This window comes from Nerophis lumbriciformis, linkage group LG09 (assembly GCF_033978685.3).
Source record: "Nerophis lumbriciformis linkage group LG09, RoL_Nlum_v2.1, whole genome shotgun sequence".
NCBI classification, from domain to species: Eukaryota; Metazoa; Chordata; class Actinopteri; order Syngnathiformes; family Syngnathidae; genus Nerophis; species Nerophis lumbriciformis.
Window position 1 is genome coordinate 2,960,208 of NC_084556.2, and position 26,291 is coordinate 2,986,498.

At 35.9% G+C, this 26,291-nt stretch overlaps 1 protein-coding gene across 2 annotated transcripts in view; it reads right to left on the bottom strand.

Moving 5' to 3' along the window:
* Positions 1 to 7,658: 7,658 nt before the first annotated feature.
* The window catches only part of LOC133607174 (platelet-derived growth factor receptor beta-like), a 101,074-nt gene continuing 82,441 nt past the window's right edge, over positions 7,659 to 26,291 (bottom strand). For both annotated transcript variants that reach the window (XM_061961639.2, XM_072913766.1), the window contains 9 exons: positions 20,742 to 20,836; positions 16,761 to 16,876; positions 16,577 to 16,699; positions 16,399 to 16,510; positions 16,230 to 16,329; positions 8,272 to 8,377; positions 8,097 to 8,199; positions 7,914 to 8,028; positions 7,659 to 7,849 (listed from right to left, as the gene is read on the bottom strand). In XM_061961639.2, coding sequence (XP_061817623.2) covers positions 7,792 to 7,849; positions 7,914 to 8,028; positions 8,097 to 8,199; positions 8,272 to 8,377; positions 16,230 to 16,329; positions 16,399 to 16,510; positions 16,577 to 16,699; positions 16,761 to 16,876; positions 20,742 to 20,836 — 928 coding nt within the window. In that variant the 3' untranslated portion in view covers positions 7,659 to 7,791. The remainder of the gene's footprint in view (positions 7,850 to 7,913; positions 8,029 to 8,096; positions 8,200 to 8,271; positions 8,378 to 16,229; positions 16,330 to 16,398; positions 16,511 to 16,576; positions 16,700 to 16,760; positions 16,877 to 20,741; positions 20,837 to 26,291) is intronic.

The following is a 26,291-nucleotide window of genomic DNA, read 5'->3' on the forward strand; positions in this document are numbered from 1 at the left end:
GCCGGAATGGAGTACCTAAACAAAGTCTCACCGCGGGGCCAAAAAAAGTTGCGAGTGGCAAAGGTGAAAAACTATTGATTTCAAGAAAGAACTCGTAGCTAAGTAGAAAGGTGGCGTCTTTTTTTGCCGTTTTACTTTTTTTGTTTTGGCCAACAAGAGTAGCGTAATCCAGACTTCAAAGACCGTACCTTCTGAGCAGCAGTTCTTTGAGAGGGTCTTCAACTTCAGGACGACGACTTGGTAAGGCTTGGCGTCGTCGTGGGCTGTACCTCCGACACGGAACAGCCCTTTGGACCGAAAGAACCGCGAGGCCGGGTCGTCGGAGCATGTCGGACACAATCGTCGCTGCCACGGTGGGGTAGAGGCGCCGGCGTTCAACAGGGTCACCAGTGTGGCAATATAACAGCTCTTGGTTTCTTTATGCTCCTGTGTTTTGTTTTGTTTCCTTTCCGACGCTGTTATTTTCAGTTCTACTTTCGGTTTGCCTCTACTACACCTTTACTTTGATCGCTGGCTCCCTCACCTGTTGGCAATCGCGACACAACCGTCTCTGGTTGCCAACCAGGAAGCCTCTGGATCATTGTTTTGCTTTTGCTTTTTGCCAACCTTGAGACCTCCAAATTCGGGAGATATGGGGTGGGGTTAAGGGGTTAAGGGGGGTGAAGTATATTTATAGCTAGAATTAACTGAAATTCAAGTATTCCTTATATATATATATATATATATATATATATATATATATATATATATATATATATACTGTATGTATATAAATTAAATAAATGATTTACTTTCAGTTAATTCTAGCTATATATATATATATATATATATATATATATATATATATATATATATATATATATATATATATATATATATATATATATATATGTATGTGTGGGAAAAAAATCACAAGACTATTTCATCTCTACAGGCCTGTTTCATGAGGGGGGGTACCCTCAATCGTCAGGAGATTTTAATGGGAGCATTCGCATACCATGGTTTATATAGGGCACAGAGTGGGTGGGTACAGGCTGGCCTAGGGGCGTGGTGATTGGCTCATGTGTTACCTAGGAGGTGTTTCCGTCTATGGCGGCATGCTGTTACAATTTCGCTGCGCTTGTTGAGGGATGACAAGTCTGGACGGTAGATAATAAACAGTTTCTCTTTCAAGCATAGGTTGCATCTTTTATTACCACTATTATAAGGTGTGCTGGATGCAAGAATTTGCCATGTTATTGAATATTCAACATTATTGTCTTTGAGGTCCCAAATGTGTTTGCTGAGTTCTGTGGTATTTCGCAGGTTTTTGTTCCTGAAAGAAGCCTTGTGGTTGTTCCATCTGGTTTTGAATTCACCCTCGGTTAATCCTACATATGTGTCGGATGTGTGAATGTCCTTGCGTATTACCTTAGATTGGTAGACAACTGATGTTTGTAAGCATCCCCCGTTGAGGGGGCAATCAGGTTTCTTTCGACAGTTACATGCTTTGTTGGTTTTGGAGTCGTTCTGACTGGGGGTCGACGGCTCATTTGCAATTGTTTTGTTGTGGTTTGAGATGATTTGTCGTATATTGTTCATGCAGCTGTAGCTCAATTTGATGTTGTTCTTGTTGAATACTTTTCTTAGGTTGTTGTCTTTGGGAAAGTGTTTGTCAATCAGATTGAGGAATTTGTGTCCAATGTTCGTTGAGACGTTTTTGCTGTATGGGGGGTTGTACCAGATGATGCCGTTTCGTTTTCTGTTCTTTTTTGGCTGGTTTCCTGGCGTGGGTTCATAGGTGAGGGTGAAATTGTATCCGCTTTCATCAAGGGCTTTTTGGTACGGGGGGGTTGCTTGGTCAAATTCAGCTTTGCTAGATGACAGCATCGATAGCCTTTTATTGATTCCGGTAGGTATTCTTTTCGTGGTGGTGGGTGGATGGTTGCTGTCATGGTGCACGTATTGGAGTGTTGTGTTGGGTTTCGTGAATGGTTGGTAGCTGTTATTTCTCAGGTTGAAAGTGACGTCAAGAAAGTTGACGGTTTGCTTGTTGGCTTCAATCGTGATCCGTAGGCCGTTCTCTTTGAAAATTTGGCATATGCGCCCTATATAAACCATGGTATGCGAATGCTCCCATTAAAATCTCCTGACGATTGAGGGTACCCCCCTCATGAAACAGGCCTGTAGAGATGAAATAGTCTTGTGATTTTTTTCCCCACACATACATATATATATATATATATATATATATATATATATATATACTGTATGTATATAAATTAAATAAATAATTTACTTTCAGTTAAATCTAGCTATATATATATATATATATATATGTATTTTATTATATATATATATATATATACTGTATATATATATATATATATATATATATATATATACTGTATATATATAAATTAAATAAATAATTTACTTTCAGTTAATTCTAGCTATATATATATATATATATGTATTTTATTATATATATATATATATATATATGTACTGTATATATATATATATATATATATATATATATATATATATATATATATATATACTGTATATATATAAATTAAATAAATAATTTACTTTCAGTTAATTCTAGCTATATATATATATATATATATATATGTATATATATATATATATATATATATATGTATTTTATTTTATATATATATATATATATATATATATATATATATATATATATATATATATATATATATATATATATATATATATATATATATATATATATACATATAAATAAAATAGATACTTGAATTTCATTGCTAATTTATTTACACATATACACACATAACACTCCTCTACTCATTGTTGTATTTGAAAGTGCAATGCTTTGCAGCCAGTAGCACAGCCTTTGAAGGAGCATAGGTATGGGCAGTGTAATATTCTGGGTTGGAGTCAATAACCAGGCGAGGTGACGAAGTTACATCTCTTCACTTCATACTTCAGAACCGACTCCCACACTTGCCGTCAGGCTGCGCAATACAACGTAAACCGTTGGCCAACCAACAAGTAACCACAGAACACTGTACGGTATAGTGTTCTGCGGTTACTTTTTGGTTGGCCAAGCGGACGTGACGACAGGCTGTCCTCACTCAGGTCCGCACGGACCTGGAGGGGACGTGCCTTAAGTCCGGCTGGAAAATCGGGAGAAATTCGGTATAATGGTTGTCCCGGGAGATTTTCGGGAGAGGCACTGAAATTCGGGAGTCTCCCGAAAAATTCGGGAGGGTTGGCAAGTATGCTACAGCACTCTTTATTTTGTTATTAAATACTGTTTATCTGCACTTTGCCTGCCATCCCTGCATTCTGGGGTCAAGACACGTTCTAAGCTCTGCTACGCCGGAACAAAATAGCTCTAAAAACACGTCTTTATTCTTGCATTGCCAACGAGTCTCTGGCGTCACAAATGTGCACCAGGGAGAGGCACCAAAACCACGCCCCCACCTGGGAACTACAACAGGTCCTAGAGTCCGCCACACCAGTGTTTTTCAACCTTTTTTGAGCCAAGGCACATTTTTTTGCGTTGAAAAAATCCGGAGGCACACCACCAGCAGAAATTATTAAAAAACAAAAGTCAGTTGACAGTAAAACGTTGTTGTCGCAATTGTTGGGTATGACTTTAAAGCATAACCAAGCATGCATCAGTATAGCTCTTGTCTCAAAGTAGGTGTACTGTCACCACATATCACATCACACACTGACTTATTTGGACTTTTTTGATGTTTTTCTGTGTGTAGTGTTTTAGTTCTTGTCTTGCGCTCCTATTTTGGTGGCTTTTTCTCTTTTTTTGGTATTTTCCTGTAGCGCAGGGGTAGGGAACCTATGGCTCTAGAGCCAGATGTGGCTCTTTTGGTGGCTGCATCTGGCTCTCAGATAAATCTTAGCTGGCATTGCTTAACACGATAAGTAATGAATAATTCAGCTGGTAATCACAGTGTTAAAAATAACGTTCAAAATATAAAACATTCTCATGCATTTTAATCCATCCATCCGTTTTCTACCGCACCTGTTCAAGAAGTCGCATTAATGGTAAGAAGTATTTTATTTAGTATTGGTTAGCTTCAGAATAACAATGTTATTAAAAAGAATAAGAGACTTATTATACTTTTAAAATGTTGGTCTTACTTAAAGATGCACGCATCTAGTTGTATTCAGTGTTGAAAAATATTATATGGCTCTCACGGAAATATATATAAAAATATTTGGCTTTCATAACTCTCTCAGCCAAAAAGGTTCCCGCATGTCTTCCTTTGAGCGATATTTCCCGCATCTACTTTGTTTTAGCAATCAAGAATATTCCAGTTGTTTTTCTTTGTGGGGACATTGTTGATTGTCACGTCACGTTCGGTTGCACACTGTAGACGCCGTCTTTGCTCCACAGTAAGTCTTTGCTGTCGTCCAGCATTCTATTTTTGTTCACTTTCTCGCCAGTTCAGTTTTAGTTTCGTTCTGCATAGCCTTCCCTAAGCTTCAATGCCTTTTCTTAGGGGCACTCACCTTTTGTTTATTTTTGGTTTAAGCATTAGACACAAGTTTACCTACACACTACCTCCCGCTGTTTCCGACATCTACAAAGCAATTATGGAAGAGTATTACACGGTTACTCTGCCGAGCTCTAGACAGCACCGACACTCAACAACAACACATATTTTGCAGACTACAATTACTGGTTTGTAAAAAATATTTTTAACCCAAATAGGTGAAATTAGACAATCTCCCACGGCACACTAGACTGTATCTCACGGCCGCGGCACAGTGGTTGAAAAACACTGCGCCACACTATATTCTTATTTATAATTATGTATCTTATTTACCTCGGACATCTTTTTTTTTTTTCATGTCAATGTTTTTTTTACTTTTTAATAGGGATATCCGATAATGGCTTTTTTGCCGATATTCCGATATTGTCCAACTCTTAATTACCGATACCGATATCAACCGATACCGATATATACAGTTGTGGAATTAACACATTATTATGCCTAATTTGGACAACCAGGTATGGTGAAGATAAGGTCCTTTTAAAAAATAATAATAAAATAAAATAAGATAAATAAATTAAAAACATTTTCTTGAATAAAAAAGAAAGTAAAACAATATAAAAACAGTTACATAGAAACTAGTAATTAATGAAAATTTGTAAAATTAACTGTTAGCACTATTAGTGGACCAGTAGCACAATCATGTGTGCTTACGGACTGTATCCCTTGCAGACTGTATTGATATATATTGATATATATTGTAGGAACCAGAATATTAAAAACAGAAATAAATAACCCTTTTGTGTGAATGAGTGTAAAGAGGGAGTTTTTTTGGGGTTGGTGCACTAATTGTAAGTGTATCTTGTGTTTTTTATGTTGATTTAATTAAAATAAAAAATAAATCTGATACCGATAATTAAAAAAAACGATACCGATAATTTCCGATACCACATTTTAAAGCATTTATCGGCATCTCTACTTTTTAATCAAACTTGATTTAATTTTAGTGCATGTTTTGTCTACTAAAACGAACTCATGGGAAACAAGTTGATCGATAATATTAGTTTTTTTTGTGTAGTGAAGTGAATTGTATTTATATAGCGCTTTTCTCTAGTGACTCAAAGCGCTTTACATAGTGAAACCCAATATCTGAGTTGCATTTAAACCAGTGTGGGTGGCCCTGGGAGCGGGTGGGTAAAGTGTCTTGCCCAAGGACACAAGGGCAGTGACTAGGATGGCGGAAGTGGGGATCGAACCTGGAACCCTCAAGTCGCTGGCACGGCCGCTCTACCAACCCGAGCTATACCGCCCCAAAATAAATAACAATGCAAAATAACACGTTTTAATATTTTATCTGTCATTGGAGACTGTACTGTAAATTGTGAATATCAAAACAAGTCTGTGATCGGTTGACAAAAGAACTTTGACCCAATGACCTATAAGGAGTCTTCCTTGCTTGTAGCAAGATGGCGGCAAGATACCAGTCCTGTCCAAAGGCTAATGACAGAGGTGTGGACTCGAGTCACATGACTTGGACTCGAGTCAGACTCGAGTCATGAATTTGATGACTTTAGACTCGACTTGACAAAATGTAAAAAGACTTGCAACTCGACTTAGACTTTAACATCAATGACTTGTGACTTCACTTGGACTTGAGCCTTTTGAATTGACATGACTTGACATGACTTGCTACTTTCCCCAAAACCCAAAGATGAAAAAGTTATTCGGGAGCGCTCCGTATTTTTCATTGTGTACTTGTCTATCAGCGTTGCGTGTGTCAGCTGGTGTGCTCTAGAGCACACCAGCTGTTGTACTGAGCTCAGTACAACAGCCAATCAAATTAGATCTACTTTGTTTTCATCACACAGCATTCATCCAATCAAATTGCAGGACAACCAACGAAGAAGACATGTCCAAACCACACGCCAGTGAACAAAAAATGATACCTAAAATAATTTCGTTTGGGTATAAAAATTACGAGGTGGTCAACACAAAACGGTTTGCAGTATGCAACACATGCGGTTCGAAAATTACTGATGGAGAGGCAACAACTTCCAACTTCGTCCGGCATTTGAAGTTTCACAAAGAACGGTAAGTTTTGAATGTAAGATAACGTTTATTGGCTAAGTAACGTGACTTTTATTTGCTGTGTAGTTAAATCAGTGAGGCTGTAAACTCACTGCTAACGTTATAACGTTATTGCAAACACGGGAATCTGTTGCAGTTCACTACCTTATTCATACTTTTTGTTCAGTGATTTTTTTTAAGCAGGGTTACGTTAGTCAATATATCACACGTAACGTTAGACGGCGGTCTGCAGCACCGCGTATTTTAGCCACCTAAAAAAAGACAAAAATAGTAAAATAAAGGTAAAATAAATACTACGCCCCCATCGTGCACAAATGACTGACAGACTCTTGGCTAATTTGGTCTTTTGCAAATGCAATGCAGCATAGGGCCCTGACATATAAAAAGTACAACTTTTTTGTTATGTTCACGTATATGTCATGTTTTTTCAATGTTAACACTTTTGTACAAATAAGTACATTTGCACTTTATTTTTTAATGTGTTTGTTCTGTAAAGGAATGAGTTAATGTTTAAAATGACTGGTTAATAGTGCTATTATAAATTGCAATGTCAGCACAATTTTCTTTCCTGCAATTTAAAATGCACTTGTTTTAATAAATAAATACAGCGTTTGAAAAGCATACACAATCTGTGTTAATATATTAGTCTGTGGTTAAAAGGACTTGAAAGGACTCGAAACTCAAAATGCAGGACTTAGGACTTGACTTGAGACTTTCCAGTCTTGACTTTGGACTTGACTCGGGGCTTGCCTGTCTTGACTCGGGACTTGACTCGGACTTGAGGGCAAAGACTTGAGACTTACTTGTGACTTGCAAAACAATGACTTGGTCCCACCTCTGGCTAATGAGATGCACAAAGCTCTCTGCCCCCCTTTGGGGGTTGGCAGGCAGCATCAATAGGGACATGAGGTTGATTCGAGACTTTTACCTTTTGTACTCTTATCAATGATGGAGCAGGAAGGGGCTAGGAATACGTTTGTGGCAATTCGGTGATCGTGGGTTGAGCTCTGAAAATGATAAATACTGTTAACGTAGACGAGGTCACATGACTTTGCAACGTGTCTCGTCATGAAATGTTGGCTTATTTTATTGTTGAGAAAAACAACATGCAGTTTACATTTTTGAACAAAGGAGGGGGAAAAAAAGCCTTGTTATGATTACTGCGTCATAAAAATGTCATCAGGTTGAGGCCGCGGAGGGATTCTCATAGGCAGCTTTCCCCCTGCTCCTCGCCGCCGCCTGATGCTGTCACTTCATCAGCTCTGAACACAACAGACAGCAACCTCTTCAAAATCATCATCATCGTCACCGCCGTTATCATCATACCTGTCTGCGTCCTGCGCAGCACCGCCATGAAGCTCCACGCTGACCGGCGTGATGTAGGCGCCATTAGAGGGACCCGCCTCCTCCAGGTGAACTGTCACTTTGGGGTCTTGGCTTCCTGTTTGCGCCGGGAGGCGAGCATTGACTTGACAAACGTCCTTGTTGGAGGTCAAAATCATGTCTCACCGCTCGCGCCGGTCGGCCCGTCGGCGGGTGTGGGCGTCAACCTGGGTGGCGCGACGGCCGGACGGTTGCGTGTCAGGAAGTCATCCGTCAGCCCGGCGTATATCTGGGGAGGGCAGGAGGAGGCGCTTGAAGTGAAACGCAACTTTTAAGGAAGCGGTCCTAACGAGGTCACCACCTTTCTGTAGTCATCAGTCAACATGAGGTCGAGAGAGGCCACTAACGATGAGAACGGCGGTCTGGACCCGGGACGCACGCACCAACACGTCTTCATCAAGTCGTAACTGAACACACCACATTTCACGTGTCATCATTGTTGTCATGCATGATTTCATACATGACCTGTCATGTTATCATGCATGATGCCATATGTTTTGTCCTATCATGTTATCATGCATTATGTCATACATGTTGTCATATCAAGCATGATTTCATATTTGTTGTCCTATCATGTTATTATGCATGATGCCATATGTCTTGTCCTATCATGTTATCATGTATTATCTCATACATGTTGACCTATCATGCATGATTTCATATATGACCTATCATGTTATCATGCATGATGCCATATGTCTTGTCCTATCATGTTATCATGTATTATGTCATACATGTTAACCTATCATTCATGATTTCATACATGACTTATCATGTTATCATGCATGATGCCATATGTTTTGTCCTATCATGTTATCATACATTATGCCATACATGTTGACCTATCATGCATGATTTCATACATGACCTATCATGTTATCATGCATGATGCCATATGTCTTGTCCTATCATGTTATCACGCATTATGTCATACATGTTGACCTATCATGCATGATTTCATACATGACTTATCATGTTATCATGCATGATACCATATGTTTTGTCCTATGGTGTTATCATGTATTATGTCATACATGTTAACCTATCATTCATGATTTCATACATGACTTATCATGTTATCATGCATGATGCCAAATGTTTTGTCCTATCATGTTATCATGCATTATGCCATACATGTTGACCTATCATGCATGATTTCATACATACCTATCATGTTATCATGCATGATGCCATATGTCTTGTCCTATCATGTTATCACGCATTATGTCATACATGTTGACCTATCATGCATGATTTCATACATGACCTATCATGTTATCATGCATGATGCCATATGTCTTGTCCTATCATGTTATCATGCATTATGTCATACATGTTGTCCTATCATGTTATCATGCATTATGTCATACATGTTGTCCTATCAAGCATGATTTCATATTTGTTGTCCTATCATGTTATCATGCATGATGCCATATGTCTTGTCCTATCATGTTATCATGTATTATCTCATACATGTTGACCTATCATGCATGATTTCATATATGACCTATCATGTTATCATGCATGATGCCATATGTCTTGTCCTATGATGTTATCATGTATTATGTCATACATGTTAACCTATCATTCATGATTTCATACATGACTTATCATGTTATCATGCATGATGCCATATGTTTTGTCCTATCATGTTATCATGCATTATGCCATACATGTTGACCTATCATGCATGATTTCATACATACCTATCATGTTATCATGCATGATGCCATATGTCTTGTCCTATCATGTTATCATGCATTATGCCATACATGTTGACCTATCATGCATGATTTCATACATACCTATCATGTTATCATGCATGATGCCATATGTCTTGTCCTATCATGTTATCACGCATTATGTCATACATGTTGACCTATCATGCATGATTTCATACATGACCTATCATGTTATCATGCATGATGCCATATGTCTTGTCCTATGATGTTATCATGTATTATGTCATACATGTTAACCTATCATTCATGATTTCATATTTGTTGTCCTATCATGTTATCATGCATGATGCCATACATGTTGTCCTATCATGTTATCACGCATTATGTCATACATGTTGACCTATCATGCATGATTTCATACATGACTTATCATGTTATCATGCATGATGCCATATGTTTTGTCCTATCATGTTATCATGCATTATGCCATACATGTTGACCTATCATGCATGATTTCATACATGACCTATCATGTTATCATGCATGATGCCATATGTCTTGTCCTATGATGTTATCATGTATTATGTCATACATGTTAACCTATCATTCATGATTTCATATTTGTTGTCCTATCATGTTATCATGCATGATGCCATACATGTTGTCCTATCATGTTATCACGCATTATGTCATACATGTTGACCTATCATGCATGATTTCATACATGACCTATCATGTTATCATGCATGATGCCATATGTCTTGTCCTATCATGTTATCACGCATTATGTCATACATGTTGACCTATCATGCATGATTTCATACATGACCTATCATGTTATCATGCATGATGCCATATGTCTTGTCCTATCAGGTTATCACGCATTATGTCATACATGTTGACCTATCATGCATGATTTCATACATGACCTATCATGTTATCATGCATGATGCCATATGTCTTGTCCTATCATGTTATCATGCATTATGTCATACATCTTGACCTATCATGCATGAGTTCATATTTGTTGTCCTATCATGTTATTATGCATTATGCCATATGTCTTGTCCTATCATGTTATCATGTATTATCTCATACATGTTAACCTATCATTCATGATTTCATACATGACTTATCATGTTATCATGCATGATACCATATGTTTTGTCCTATCGTGTTATCATGTATTATGTCATACATGTTAACCTATCATTCATGATTTCATACATGACTTATCATGTTATCATGCATGATGCCATATGTTTTGTCCTATCATGTTATCACGCATTATGTCATACATGTTGACCTATCATGCATGATTTCATACATGACCTATCATGTTATCATGCATGATGCCATATGTCTTGTCCTATCATGTTATCATGCATTATGTCATACATCTTGACCTATCATGCATGAGTTCATATTTGTTGTCCTATCATGTTATTATGCATTATGCCATATGTCTTGTCCTATCATGTTATCATGTATTATCTCATACATGTTAACCTATCATTCATGATTTCATACATGACTTATCATGTTATCATGCATGATGCCATATGTCTTGTCCTATGATGTTATCATGTATTATGTCATACATGTTAACCTATCATTCATGATTTCATACATGACTTATCATGTTATCATGCATGATGCCATATGTTTTGTCCTATCATGTTATCATGCATTATGCCATACATGTTGACCTATCATGCATGATTTCATACATACCTATCATGTTATCATGCATGATGCCATATGTCTTGTCCTATCATGTTATCACGCATTATGTCATACATGTTGACCTATCATGCATGATTTCATACATGACCTATCATGTTATCATGCATGATGCCATATGTCTTGTCCTATCATGTTATCATGTATTATCTCATACATGTTGACCTATCATGCATGATTTCATATATGACCTATCATGTTATCATGCATGATGCCATATGTCTTGTCCTATCATGTTATCATGCATTATGTCATACATCTTGACCTATCATGCATGATGCCATACATGTTGTCCTATCATGTTATCACGCATTATGTCATACATGTTGACCTATCATGCATGATTTCATACATGACCTATCATGTTATCATGCATGATGCCATATGTCTTGTCCTATCATGTTATCACGCATTATGTCATACATGTTGACCTATCATGCATGATTTCATACATGACCTATCATGTTATCATGCATGATGCCATATGTCTTGTCCTATCATGTTATCACGCATTATGTCATACATGTTGACCTATCATTCATGATTTCATACATGACTTATCATGTTATCATGCATGATGCCATATGTTTTGTCCTATCATGTTATCATGCATTATGCCATACATGTTGACCTATCATGCATGATTTCATACATACCTATCATGTTATCATGCATGATGCCATATGTCTTGTCCTATCATGTTATCATGCATTATGTCATACATGTTGACCTATCATGCATGATTTCATACATGACCTATCATGTTATCATGCATGATGCCATATGTATTGTCCTATCATGTTATCACGCATTATGTCATACATGTTGACCTATCATGCATGATTTCATACATGACCTATCATGTTATCATGCATTATGTCATACATCTTGACCTATCATGCATGATTTCATATTTGTTGTCCTATCATGTTATCATGCATGATGCCATACATGTTGTCCTATCTTGTTAGACTTAGACTTAGACAAACTTTAATGATCCACAAGGGAAATTGTTCAACACAGTAGCTCAGTTACAATGATGGAAAGTGTAAGGATGGAAAGGACAATGCAGGTATAAATGGACTAATATAGCGATAAAAAATCTAACATATATACGAATATATACATTATATGTGTACAGAATAATATATATACAGAATAATAATAATATGTTATTATGCATGTTGTCCTATCATGTTATCATGCATTATTTCGTACATGTTGATCTATCATGTTATATTGCATGTAATTCACTTCACATGTTGTCCTAACCTGTTATTATTCACGATTTTAGAAAGTTGACCTGTCATGTTATTGCATGATGCCATAAATGTTGTCATATCATGTTATCATGCATGATTTCATATTTATTGTCTTATCATGTTATCATGCATGATGTCATACATATTGTCCCATCATATTATCATACATACTGTCTTATCATGTTATCATCATGCATGAAATTCACTTCACATGTTGTCCTAACCTGTTATTATTCACGATTTTAGAAAGTTGTCCTATCATGTTATCATGCATGATGCCATACATGTTGTCATATCATGTTATTATGCATGATTTCATATGTCTTGTCCCATCATGTTATCATGCATGATGTCATACATGTTGTCATATCATGTTATTATGCATGATTTCATATGTCTTGTCCCATCATGTTATCATGCATGATGTCATACATGTTGTCATATCATGTTATTATGCATGATTTCATATGTCTTGTCCCATCATGTTATCATGCGTGATGTCATACATGTTGTCCCATCATATTATCATACATGTTGTCTTATTATACATGCCATCCTATCACGTTATCATGCATGATGTCATATTGTTGTCCCATCATATTATCATACATGTTGTCTTATTATACATGACATCCTATCACGTTATCATGCGTGGCATCATACATGTTGTCCCATCATATTATCATACATGTTGTCTTATTATACATGCCATCCTATCATGTTATCATGCATGATGTCATATTGTTGTCCCATCATATTATCATACATGTTGTCTTATTATACATGACATCCTATCACGTTATCATGCGTGGCGTCATACATGTTGTCCCATCATATTATCATACATGTTGTCTTATTATACATGCCATCCTATCACGTTATCATGCATGATGTCATATTGTTGTCCCATCATATTATCATACATGTTGTCTTATTATACATGCCATCCTATCACGTTATCATGCATGATGTCATATTGTTGTCCCATCATATTATCATACATGTTGTCCTATCCTGTTATCATTAACGATTTTAGAAAGTTGACCTATCATGTTATCATGCATGATGCCATAAGTGTTGTCGTATCATGTTTTCATACATCATTTCATACTTGTCTTATCATGTTATCATGCATGATGTCCTATCATGTTACCACACACAATGTCATACATGTTGTCCTATGACATTATCATGCATGTTGTCCTATCATGTTATAACACATGTTGTCCTATCATGTTATCATGCATGATTTCATACATGTTGTCATATGTTATCATGCATGATGCCATACATGTTGTCATATGTTATCATGCATGATGTCATATGTGTTCTATCATGTTGTCATGCATGATTTCATACATGTTGTCATATGTTATCATGCATGATGCCATACATGTTGTCATATGTTATCATGCATGATGTCATACATGTTGTTGTAGCATGTTATCATGCAGGATGTCATACATGTTGTCCCATTATATTATCATACATTTTGTCCTATTCTGTTATTATTCACGATTTCAGACAGTTGACCTATCGTGTTATCATGCATGATGCCATACATGTTGTCATATCATGTTATCATGCATGATGTCATACATGTTGTCCCATCATATTATCATACATTTTGTCCTATTCTGTTATTATTCACGATTTCAGACAGTTGACCTATCGTGTTATCATGCATGATGCCATACGTGTTGTCGTATCATGTTATCATACATGATTTCATACTTGTCTTATCATGTTATCATGCATGATGTCCTATCATGTTACCACACACAATGTCATACATGTTGGCCTGTGACGTTATCATGCATGTTGTCCTATCATGTTATCATGCATGTTGTCCTATCATGATATCATGCATGATGTCATACATGTTGTCATGCATGATATCATACATGTTGTTCTATCAGGTTATCATGCATGATGTCTTATGTGTGGTCCCATCATGTTATCATACATGATGTCATACTTGTCTTATCATGTTATCATGCATGATGTCCTATCATGTTACCACACACAATGTCATACATGTTGTCCTATGACATTATCATGCATGTTGTCCTATCATGTTATAACACATGTTGTCCTATCATGATATCATGCATGATGTCATACATGTTGTCATGCATGATATCATACATGTTGTTCTATCAGGTTATCATGCATGATGTCTTATGTGTGGTCCCATCATGTTATCATACATGATGTCATACTTGTCTTATCATGTTATCATGCACGATGTCTTTTCATGTTACCACACACAATGTCATACATGTTGTCCTATGACGTTATCATGCATGTTGTCCTATCATGTTATCATACATGTTGTCCTATCATGTTATCATGCATGATTTCATACATGCTGTCCTATCATGTTATCATGCATGATTTCATACATGTTGTCATGTTATCATGCATGATTTCATATGTCTTGTCCCATCGTGTTATCATGCATGATTTCCTACATGTTGTCCTATATGATGTTATCATGCATGATGCCATACATGTTGTCATATGTTATCATGTATGATGTCATACATGTTGTCATGCATGATATGATACATGTTGTTCTATCAAGTTATCATGCATGATGTCATACATGTTGTTCTATCATGTTATCATGCATGATTTCATGCATGTTGTCATATCATCCTATGCATGATGTCATATCATGTTATCATGCATGATGTCCTATCATGTTATCATACATGTTGTCCTATCATGTTATCATGCATGATTTCATACATGCTGTCCTATCATGTTATCATGCATGATTTCATACATGTTGTCATGTTATCATGCATGATTTCATATGTCTTGTCCCATCATGTTATCATGCATGATTTCCTACATGTTGTCCTATATGATGTTATCATGCATGATGCCATACATGTTGTCATATGTTATCATGCATGATGTCATACATGTTGTCATGCATGATATGATACATGTTGTTCTATCAAGTTATCATGCATGATGTCATACATGTTGTTCTATCATGTTATCATGCATGATTTCATGCATGTTGTCATATCATGTTATGCATGATGTCATACATGTTGTTCGATCATGTTAACATGCATGATGTCATACATGTTGTCATATCATGTTGTCATGCATGATGCCATACATGTTGTCATATCATGTTATCATGCATGATTTCATACGTCTTGTCCTATCATGTTATCATGCATGATGTCATGTTGTTCTATCATGTTATGCATGATTTCATGCATGTTGTCATATCATATTATGCATGATGTCATACATGTTGTTCGATCATGTTATCATGTATGATGTCATACATGTTGTTCTAGCATTTTATCATGCATGATGTCATACATGTTGTTCTAGCATGTTACCATGCATGATTTCATGCATGTTGTCATATCATCCTATGCATGATGTCATATCATGTTATCATGCATGATGTCACACAAATCCATGTTGTGTTAGTTTGTAGTACTGGACATAATACAAGCTGTCATGTTATCCCACATGACATAATAAATGTTATTGTGTTGTACATGACGTCATACATGTTGTCATACGTGTTGCCGTACATGTCAGAGTTGGCGTGTTCGGGCTGTGCCAAGCGATGCCCTCTCTTCAGTGCTGAGTAGAAGTGTTGGGTCCTGGTAAGTTCCGAGTATGGACTCTCTCCTAGAAAGAAAAGACACAAAAGGTCTGGTCCAGTTGGTCCTGGCGCTCCCACCAGTACCAGACGCTCACCCAAAGAGAAGATCTCCCACAGTAGAACTCCGTAGGACCACACATCACTTTGGGTGGAGTAAATATTCTGGAAGAGACTCTCAGGCGACATCCACTTGAGTGGCAGGAAAGTCTGACGGGGGAAAAAGACCAAGATGACGACTTTATCTCCCGACGGATCGTCATTACGTCAACTCACCTGTCCTTGTACGACGTAATCCTCCTCCTTCAGGAGGTCACGACCCAGGCCGAAGTCGCCAACCTTGGCCAGGCCCCCCTCGCACACCAGAATGTTCCGAGCCGCCAGGTCTCTGTGGACACACTGTTGGCACGCGTCAGCGCTTCTCCCTGCCAGGTGTGTGCTGACCTGTGTGTGCGCGTACGTTACGGGAGGACAAGAAGTTCATGCCGCAGGCGACCTGGTAGGAGAAGCTGAGGAGGTTGTTAGGGCCAAGGACCGGAGAGTCGCTGAAGAGGACCGATGCTGCCTCCTGCTGGTCTGCAGGGAAATGATCAAATGTTTTGATTTAGCGTCAATGTTCAACATGGAGCAAAGAGCAGGTACAGTGGAAACTGAGCGTGCAAACCCTAAAATGAAGGAAACTCAGGCGTTTCCATTTCAGAAAGAGGGATAAGTCAGATTCAGAGTCAGTTGCCATGGTACCATAGACCGGAACCCTAACATTTTTGTCATGTCGCCTCCGTCCTGATAAGCACGAAGCAAACTGTCAGACATGGTGTGTCTGTTCATTTGTCACCAGTAGACATCCAAACTAAACTAATACCTGAAGTTTTAGGTCAGGAGTAGGGATATATGATCTAATATACAAAACCCAAAACCAGTGAAGTTGGCACGTTGTGTAAATCACAGAGGTGTGGACTCGAGTCACATGACTTGGACTCGAGTCAGACTCGAGTCATGAATTTGATGACTTTAGACTCGACTTGACAAAATGTAAAAAGACTTGCAACTCGACTGAGACTTTAACATCAATGACTTGTGACTTCACTTGGACTTGAGCCTTTTGAATTGACATGACTTGACATGACTTGCTACTTTCCCCAAAACCCAAAGATGAAAAAGTTATTCGGGAGCGCTCCGTATTTTTCATTGTGTACTTGTCTATCAGCGTTGCGTGTGTCAGCTGGTGTGCTCTCAGTACAACAGCCAATCAAATTAGATCTACTTTGTTTTCATCACACAGCATTCATCCAATCAAATTGCAGGACAACCAACGAAGAAGACATGTCCAAACCACACGCCAGTGAACAAAAAATGATACCTAAAATAATTTCGTTTGGGTATAAAAATTACGAGGTGGTCAACACAAAACGGTTTTGCAGTATGCAACACATGCGGTTCCAAAATTACTGTTGGAGAGGCAACAACTTCCAACTTCGTCCGGCATTTGAAGTTGCACAAAGAACGGTAAGTTTTGAATGTAAGATAACGTTTATTGGCTAAGTAACGTGACTTTTATTTGCTGTGTAGTTAAATCAGTGAGGCTGTAAACTCACTGCTAACGTTATAACGTTATTGCAAACACGGGAATCTGTTGCAGTTCACTACCTTATTCATACTTTTTGTTCAGTGATTTTTTTAAGCAGGGTTACGTTAGTCAATATATCACACGTAACGTTAGACGGCGGTCAGCAGCACCGCGTATTTTAGCCACCTAAAAAAAAGACAAAAATAGTAAAATAAAGGTCAGTTAAAATGTATACTATATTATGAATATGTGTACCGTTTTAGCTAGCTTTCTGACATTCTGTTGGTTGTTTACCTCAGTGGTTCCCAACCACCGGGCCGCGGCCCGGTACTGGTCCGTGGATCGATTGGTATCGGGCCGCACAAGAAATAATTTTTTCTTTTTTTCTTTTTTTAATTAAATCAACATAAAAAACACAAGATACACTCACAAGTAGTGCACCAACCCAAAACAACTCTCTCCCCCCTTTTGTTCTGGGCATTGAACATGAAGACTCTTCCTTCACTGTTCCGAGTGGCCATGAGAGTCTTGGCAGTGCCTGCCTCCAGTGCTCCAGTGGAGCGAGTTTTCAGCCATGGTGGCATCATACTACGCCCCCATCGTGCACAAATGACTGACAGACTCTTGGCTAATTTGGTCTTTTGCAAATGCAATGCAGCATAGGGCCCTGACATATAAAAAGTACAACTTTTTTGTTGTGTTCACGTATATGTCATGTTTTTTCAATGTTAACACTTTTGTACAAATAAGTACATTTGCACTTTATTTTTCAATGTGTTTGTTCTGTAAAGGAATGAGTTAATGTTTAAAATGACTGGTTAATAGTGCTATTATAAAGTGCAATGTCAGCACAATTTTCTTTCCTGCAATTTAAAATGCACTTGTTTTAATAAATAAATACAGCGTTTGAAAAGCATACACAATCTGTGTTAATATATTAGTCTGTGGTTAAAAGGACTTGAAAGGACTCGAAACTCAAAATGCAGGACTTAGGACTTGACTTGAGACTTTCCAGTCTTGACTTTGGACTTGACTCGGGGCTTGCCTGTCTTGACTCGGGACTTGACTCGGACTTGAGGGCAAAGACTTGAGACTTACTTGTGACTTGCAAAACAATGACTTGGTCCCACCTCTGGTAAATCATAAATAAAAACAGAATACAATGATTTGCAAATCCTTATATTCAATTGAATGGACTGCAAAGACAAGATACTTAACGTTCGAACTGGTAAACAATGTTTTTTTTTGCAAATATTAGCTCATTTGGGATTTGATGCCTGCAACGTGTTTCAAAAAAGCTGGCACAAGTGGCAAAAAAGACTGAGAAAGTTGAGGAATGCTCATCAAACACTTATTTGGATCGTCCCACAGGTGAACAGGCTAATTGGGAACAGGTGGGCGCCATGATTGGGTATAAAAGCGGCTTCCATGAAATGCTCAGTCATTCACAAACAAGGATGGGGCGAGGTTTCACCACTTTGTGAACAAAGGCGTGAGCAAATTGTCCAACACTTCAAGAACAACATTTCCCTACGAGCTATTGCAAGAAATTTAGGGATTTCACCATCTATGGTCCGTAATATCATCAAAAGTTTCAGAGAATCTGGAGAAATCACTGCACGTAAGCGGTAATGCCCGTGACCTTCGATCTCTCAGGCTGTACTGCATCAAAAAGCGACAACAGTGGGTAAAGGATATCACCACATGGGCTCTGGAACACTTAAAAAAACCACTGTCATTAACTACAGTTTGTCGCTACATCTGTACGTGCAAGTTACAACTCTACTATGCAAAGCGAAAGCCATTTATCAACAACACCCAGAAACGCCGCCGGCTTCGCTGGGCTTGAGGTCATCTAAGATGGACTGATGCAAAGTGGAAAAGTGTTCTGTGGTCTGACGAGTCCACATTTCAAATTGTTTTTGGAAACTGTGGACGTTGTGTCCTCCGGACCAAAGAGGAAAAGAACCATTCGGATTGTTATAGGCGTAAAGTTGAAAAGCCAGCATCTGTGATGGTATGGGGGTGTATTAGTGCCCGAGGCATGGGTTACTTACACGTCTGTGAAGGCACTATTAATGCTAAAAGGTACATACAGGTTTTGGAGCAACATATGTTGCCATCCATGCAATGTATTTTTCATGGACGCCCCTGCTTATTTCAGCAAGACAATGCCAAGCCATGTGTTACAACAGCGTGGCTTTACAGTACTAGACTGGCCTGCCTGTAGTCCAGACCTGTCTCCCATTGAAAATGTGTGGCGCATTATGAAGCCTAAAATAGCACAACGGAGACCCCCGGACTGTTGAACAACTTAAGCTGTACATCAAGCAAGAATGGGAAAGAATTCCACATGAAAAACTGCAAAAATTGGTCTCCTGAGTTCCCAAATGTTTACTGAGTGTTGTTAAAAGGAAAGGCCATGTAACACAGTAGTAAAAATGCCCCTGTGCCAACTTTTTTGCAATGTGTTGCTGCCATTACATTCTAAGTTAATGATTATTTGCAAAACAAAATATATATATATATATATCTTGTCTTTGCAGTCTATTCAATTGAATATAAGTTGAAAAGGATTTGCAAATCATTGTATTCTGTTTTTATTTACCATTTACACAACGTGCCAACTTCACTGGTTTTAGATTTTGTAGCTATTCCTTATCAATACCGGCATTCATCGATACTCTTATTGGTGCTCCATGTAATTGGTATAAATTAAGAGGTGAAAAAAATGCCTTTTTTTTTTATTAACACAGGAGTTTGTACACCACCAACATCGTGTAACATCTCACAGCAGAGACGTGTTTTTGTTTGTTTTTCAAGTCTTAAAACAAGTCAACTGTATTTGCAGCGCAAGGTGCAATGCAATTTCACCTGGCAGCATGCGCACGTTCTCAGACACGTCGGTGATCTCGTGCACGTCTCCGCCCTCCTGCTTGTTCATGTCCATGTAACCTCCGTCGGCCTCTCTGCGCGGACACACAGTCAATCATTTGTGCCTTAATGTGTGTGTGTGTGTGTGTGTGCGTGTGCTTGTATTTCTACCCTTCTTGAGACATCAACAAGGAAAAGTACCTTCCATATGAGGAGGGGTGAACAAGTTAGGACATAAATCATGGTCCCAATACGGAAAACCATTGCATCTAATAGAGAATGTCTCATTTGCACCCCCTGGTGGTGAAATCTATCAAAATGTCGTGTGTCCCCTCTGGTCAACATATGAAATAACAAGTGTGTGTAAAAATTTGAAGTGCTCCTCCTCTGGCCTTTATATGTAATAACAAGTGTGTGTAAGAAATTAAAATGCGCCCCCTTTGGCCAAAAAAAAAAAAATATATATATATATATATATATATACATATATATCAAATCAAATCAAATCAAATCAACTTTATTTATAGAGCACATTTAAAATTTACCACAGGGGTAGCCAAAGTGCTGTACAATGAGCAGGTTAAAAGATAAAACGAGTACCGAGCAAACACAACACAACACAAACAGAACACGATAAAAAATAAATAATTAAAATAGAATTAATAAAAACATAAAAACAGGATCACAGCAGGTGTATTATGGGGCGCCATTGCAGGATGGATATCACTCAGTGTTAAAAGCCATGGAATAAAAGTATGTTTTTAAGAGAGATTTAAAAACAGGAAGAGAGGAGGCTTGTCTAACACTCAGGGGTAGGTCGTTCCAGAGCTTGGGAGCAGCAACGGCGAAAGCTCTGTCAACTCTAAGCTTCAGCCTTGTGTCAGGGACCGTATATATATATATATATGTATGTAGAGACATACTGTAATAACTTCAAGTAAATAATGACGATTAAAAACAAATTACAAACAAAAACATTCAAAAAATTTAACATGAACAGTCTTTTTTTTTACAAAATGTCGACTTTTTTTTTTTTTTTTTATAAAATTGGGAACAATTTCTCACATTCTTTCCGTTTCTGTAAAATTGCAATATTTTCTTGTAAAGGTATTACTTTTTTATGTCAAATTATTATTTTTTCCTGCAAAATGGTGACATTTGTCATATAACATTCTGACTTGTATCACAATATTGCCAATTTGTTTGTTGTTCTTGTGAAATTGTGACATTTTTTTGTGACAAATTGTGATTTTTGTCATAATTTTGCCAAGTAAAATTCCGATTATTACAATAATATTGCCGAAATGTTTAAGTTTTCTTATAAAATTGTGACTTTTGTCAAGTAAAATTACGACTTTTCATAAAATTGTCAGAATTTCTTGTAAAATTGCGACTGTTATTCAGTAAACGTCCAACATTGATCATAATATTGCACAAATGTTCAGTTTTTCTTGTAAAATTTGGACTTGCGTTGAGTAAAATGCCGACTTTTATTATAATACTGCCAAATTGTGACCTTTTTCTTGTGAAATTCCAACTCATTTTTCGCAACAAACTTTTTTACATTTGCATAGTATGTATATATTATTAATGTTGTAAATACAAATCTTTATATATCTAGAAAGGGTGGTCATAAAGAGGGAGGCATTTTTCGGAGGTCTCAAGAAGGTAACAAATACAAAAATGTGTGTGTGTGCATTGTGAATAACGAATGATTGATAAATAATTGATTAATTATTGATGACTGACGTTTAATTTGTTGATGAATCATTGATAATAACTGATTCATATCTTGTGTGTGTGTGTGAGTGTTTGTGTGTGCTCTTGTATTTCTACCCTTCTTGAGACATCAACAAGGAAAAGTACCTTCCATATGAGGACTGGTGAACAAGTTAGGAGATAAATCATGGTCCCAATACAAAAAACCATTGCATTTAATAGAGAATGTCTCATTTGCACCCCTGGTGGTAAAATCTATCAAAATTAGGGTGGTCCCAAAAAGGACGGATTTTTCAAATTGACTGTGTGTCGGTTTTAAAAGTGCTCCCCCTCTGGCCCACATATGTAATAACAAGTGTGTGTAAGAAATGTAAATGCGCCCCCTTTGGCCAAAATTTAAAAAAACAAAATAAATATGTATATAGAGATATACTGTAATAACTTGAAGTAAATAATGAAGATTAAAAACCAATTACAAACAAAAAATTAACTAAAAGCATTCTTTATTTTCACAATATGTTGACTTTTTTCTTATAAAATTGGGAACAATTTCTCACATTCTTTCTGTTTCTGTAATATTGCAATATTTTCTTGTAAAATTATTACTTTTTCATGTAAAATTATTACTTTCTACTGCAAAATGGTGACATTTGTCATATAAAATTCTGACTTGTATCACAATATTGCCAATTTTTTTTGTTGTGCTTGTAAAATTGTGACATTTTTTGTGACGAATTATGATTTTTGTCATAATTTCGCCAAGTAAAATTCCGATTATTACAATAATATTGCCGAAATGTTTAAGTTTTCTTTATAAAATCGTGACTTTTGTCGAGTAAAATTACGACTTTGGAGGTCTCCGATGTGCGCCCCCTTTGGCCAAAATTAATTAAAAACAATATGTATATAGAGACATACTGTAATAACTTGAAGTAAATAATGAAGATTAAAAACCAATTACAAACAAACAAATTTAAAAAAATAAAAAATTAACTAAAAACAGTCTTTTTTCACAACATGTCAACTGGTTGTTTTTTTTTTTTTATAAAATTGGGAACAATTTCTCACATTCTTTCTGTTTCTGTAATATTGCAATATTTTCTTGTAAAAGTATTACTTTTTTATGTAAAATTATTACTTTCTACTGCAAAATGGTGACATTTGACATATAAAATTCTGACTTGTATCACAATATTGCCAATTTTTTTTGTTGTGCTTGTAAAATTGTGACATTTTTTGTGACGAATTATGATTTTTGTCATAATTCCGCCAAGTAAAATTCCGATTATTACTATAATAGTGCCGAAATGTTTAAGTTTTCTTTATAAAATCGTGACTTTTGTCGAGTAAAATTACGACTTTGGAGGTCTCCGATGTGCGCCCCCTTTGGCCAAAATTGATTAAAAACAATATGTATATAGAGACATACTGTAATAACCTGAAGTAAATAATGAAGATTAAAAACCAATTACAAACAAACAAATTTAAAAAAAATAAAAAATTAACTAAAAACAGTCTTTTTTCACAATATGTCAACTGTTTTTTTTTTTTTTATAAAATTGGGAACAATTTCTCACATTCTTTCTGTTTCTGTAATATTGCAATATTTTCTTGTAAAAGTATTACTTTTTTATGTAAAATTATTACTTTCTACTGCAAAATGGTGACATTTGACATATAAAATTCGGACTTGTATCACAATATTGCCAATTTTTTTGTTGTTCTTGTAAAATTGTGACATTTTTTGTGACGAATTATGATTTTTGTCATAATTTCGCCAAGTAAAATTCCGATTATTACAATAATATTGCCGAAATGTTTAAGTTTTCTTTATAAAATCGTGACTTTTGTCGAGTAAAATTACGACTTTGGAGGTCTCCGATGTGCACCCCCTTTGGCCAAAATTAATTAAAAACAATATGTATATAGAGACATACTGTAATAACTTGAAGTAAATAATGAAGATTAAAAACCAATTACAAACAAACAAATTTAAAAAAATAAAAAATTAACTAAAAACAGTCTTTTTTCACAATATGTCAACTGTTTTTTTTTTTTTATAAAATTGGGAACAATTTCTCACATTCTTTCTGTTTCTGTAATATTGCAATATTTTCTTGTAAAATTATTACTTTTTCATGTAAAATTATTACTTTCTACTGCAAAATGGTGACATTTGTCATATAAAATTCGGACTTGTATCACAATATTGCCAATTTTGTTGTTGTTCTTGTAAAATTGTGACATTTTTTGTGACGAATTATGATTTTTGTCATAATTTCGCCAAGTAAAATTCCGATTATTACAATAATATTGCCGAAATGTTTAAGTTTTCTTATAAAATCGTGACTTTTGTCGAGTAAAATTACGACTTTGGAGGTCTCCGATGTGCACCCCCTTTGGCCAAAATTAATTAAAAACAATATGTATATAGAGACATACTGTAATAACTTGAAGTAAATAATGAAGATTAAAAACCAATTACAAACAAAAAAAATTAAAAAAATAAAAAATTAACTAAAAACAGTCTTTTTTCACAACATGTCAACTGGTTGTTTTTTTTTTATAAAATTGGGAACAATTTCTCACATTCTTTCTGTTTCTGTAATATTGCAATATTTTCTTGTAAAAGTATTACTTTTTTTATGTAAAATTATTACTTTCTACTGCAAAATGGTGACATTTGTCATATAAAATTCTGACTTGTATCACAATATTGCCAATTTTTTTGTTGTGCTTGTAAAATTGTGACATTTTTTGTGACGAATTATGATTTTTGTCATAATTCCGCCAAGTAAAATTCCGATTATTACAATAATATTGCCGAAATGTTTAAGTTTTCTTTATAAAATCGTGACTTTTGTCGAGTAAAATTACGACTTTGGAGGTCTCCGATGTGCACCCCCTTTGGCCAAAATTAATTAAAAACAATATGTATATAGAGACATACTGTAATAACTTGAAGTAAATAATGAAGATTAAAAACCAATTACAAACAAACAAATTTAAAAAAATAAAAAATTAACTAAAAACAGTCTTTTTTCACAATATGTCAACTGTTTTTTTTTTTTTATAAAATTGGGAACAATTTCTCACATTCTTTCTGTTTCTGTAATATTGCAATATTTTCTTGTAAAATTATTACTTTTTCATGTAAAATTATTACTTTCTACTGCAAAATGGTGACATTTGTCATATAAAATTCGGACTTGTATCACAATATTGCCAATTTTGTTGTTGTTCTTGTAAAATTGTGACATTTTTTGTGACGAATTATGATTTTTGTCATAATTTCGCCAAGTAAAATTCCGATTATTACAATAATATTGCCGAAATGTTTAAGTTTTCTTATAAAATCGTGACTTTTGTCGAGTAAAATTACGACTTTGGAGGTCTCCGATGTGCACCCCCTTTGGCCAAAATTAATTAAAAACAATATGTATATAGAGACATACTGTAATAACTTGAAGTAAATAATGAAGATTAAAAACCAATTACAAACAAAAAAAATTAAAAAAATAAAAAATTAACTAAAAACAGTCTTTTTTCACAACATGTCAACTGGTTGTTTTTTTTTTATAAAATTGGGAACAATTTCTCACATTCTTTCTGTTTCTGTAATATTGCAATATTTTCTTGTAAAAGTATTACTTTTTTTATGTAAAATTATTACTTTCTACTGCAAAATGGTGACATTTGTCATATAAAATTCTGACTTGTATCACAATATTGCCAATTTTTTTGTTGTGCTTGTAAAATTGTGACATTTTTTGTGACGAATTATGATTTTTGTCATAATTCCGCCAAGTAAAATTCCGATTATTACAATAA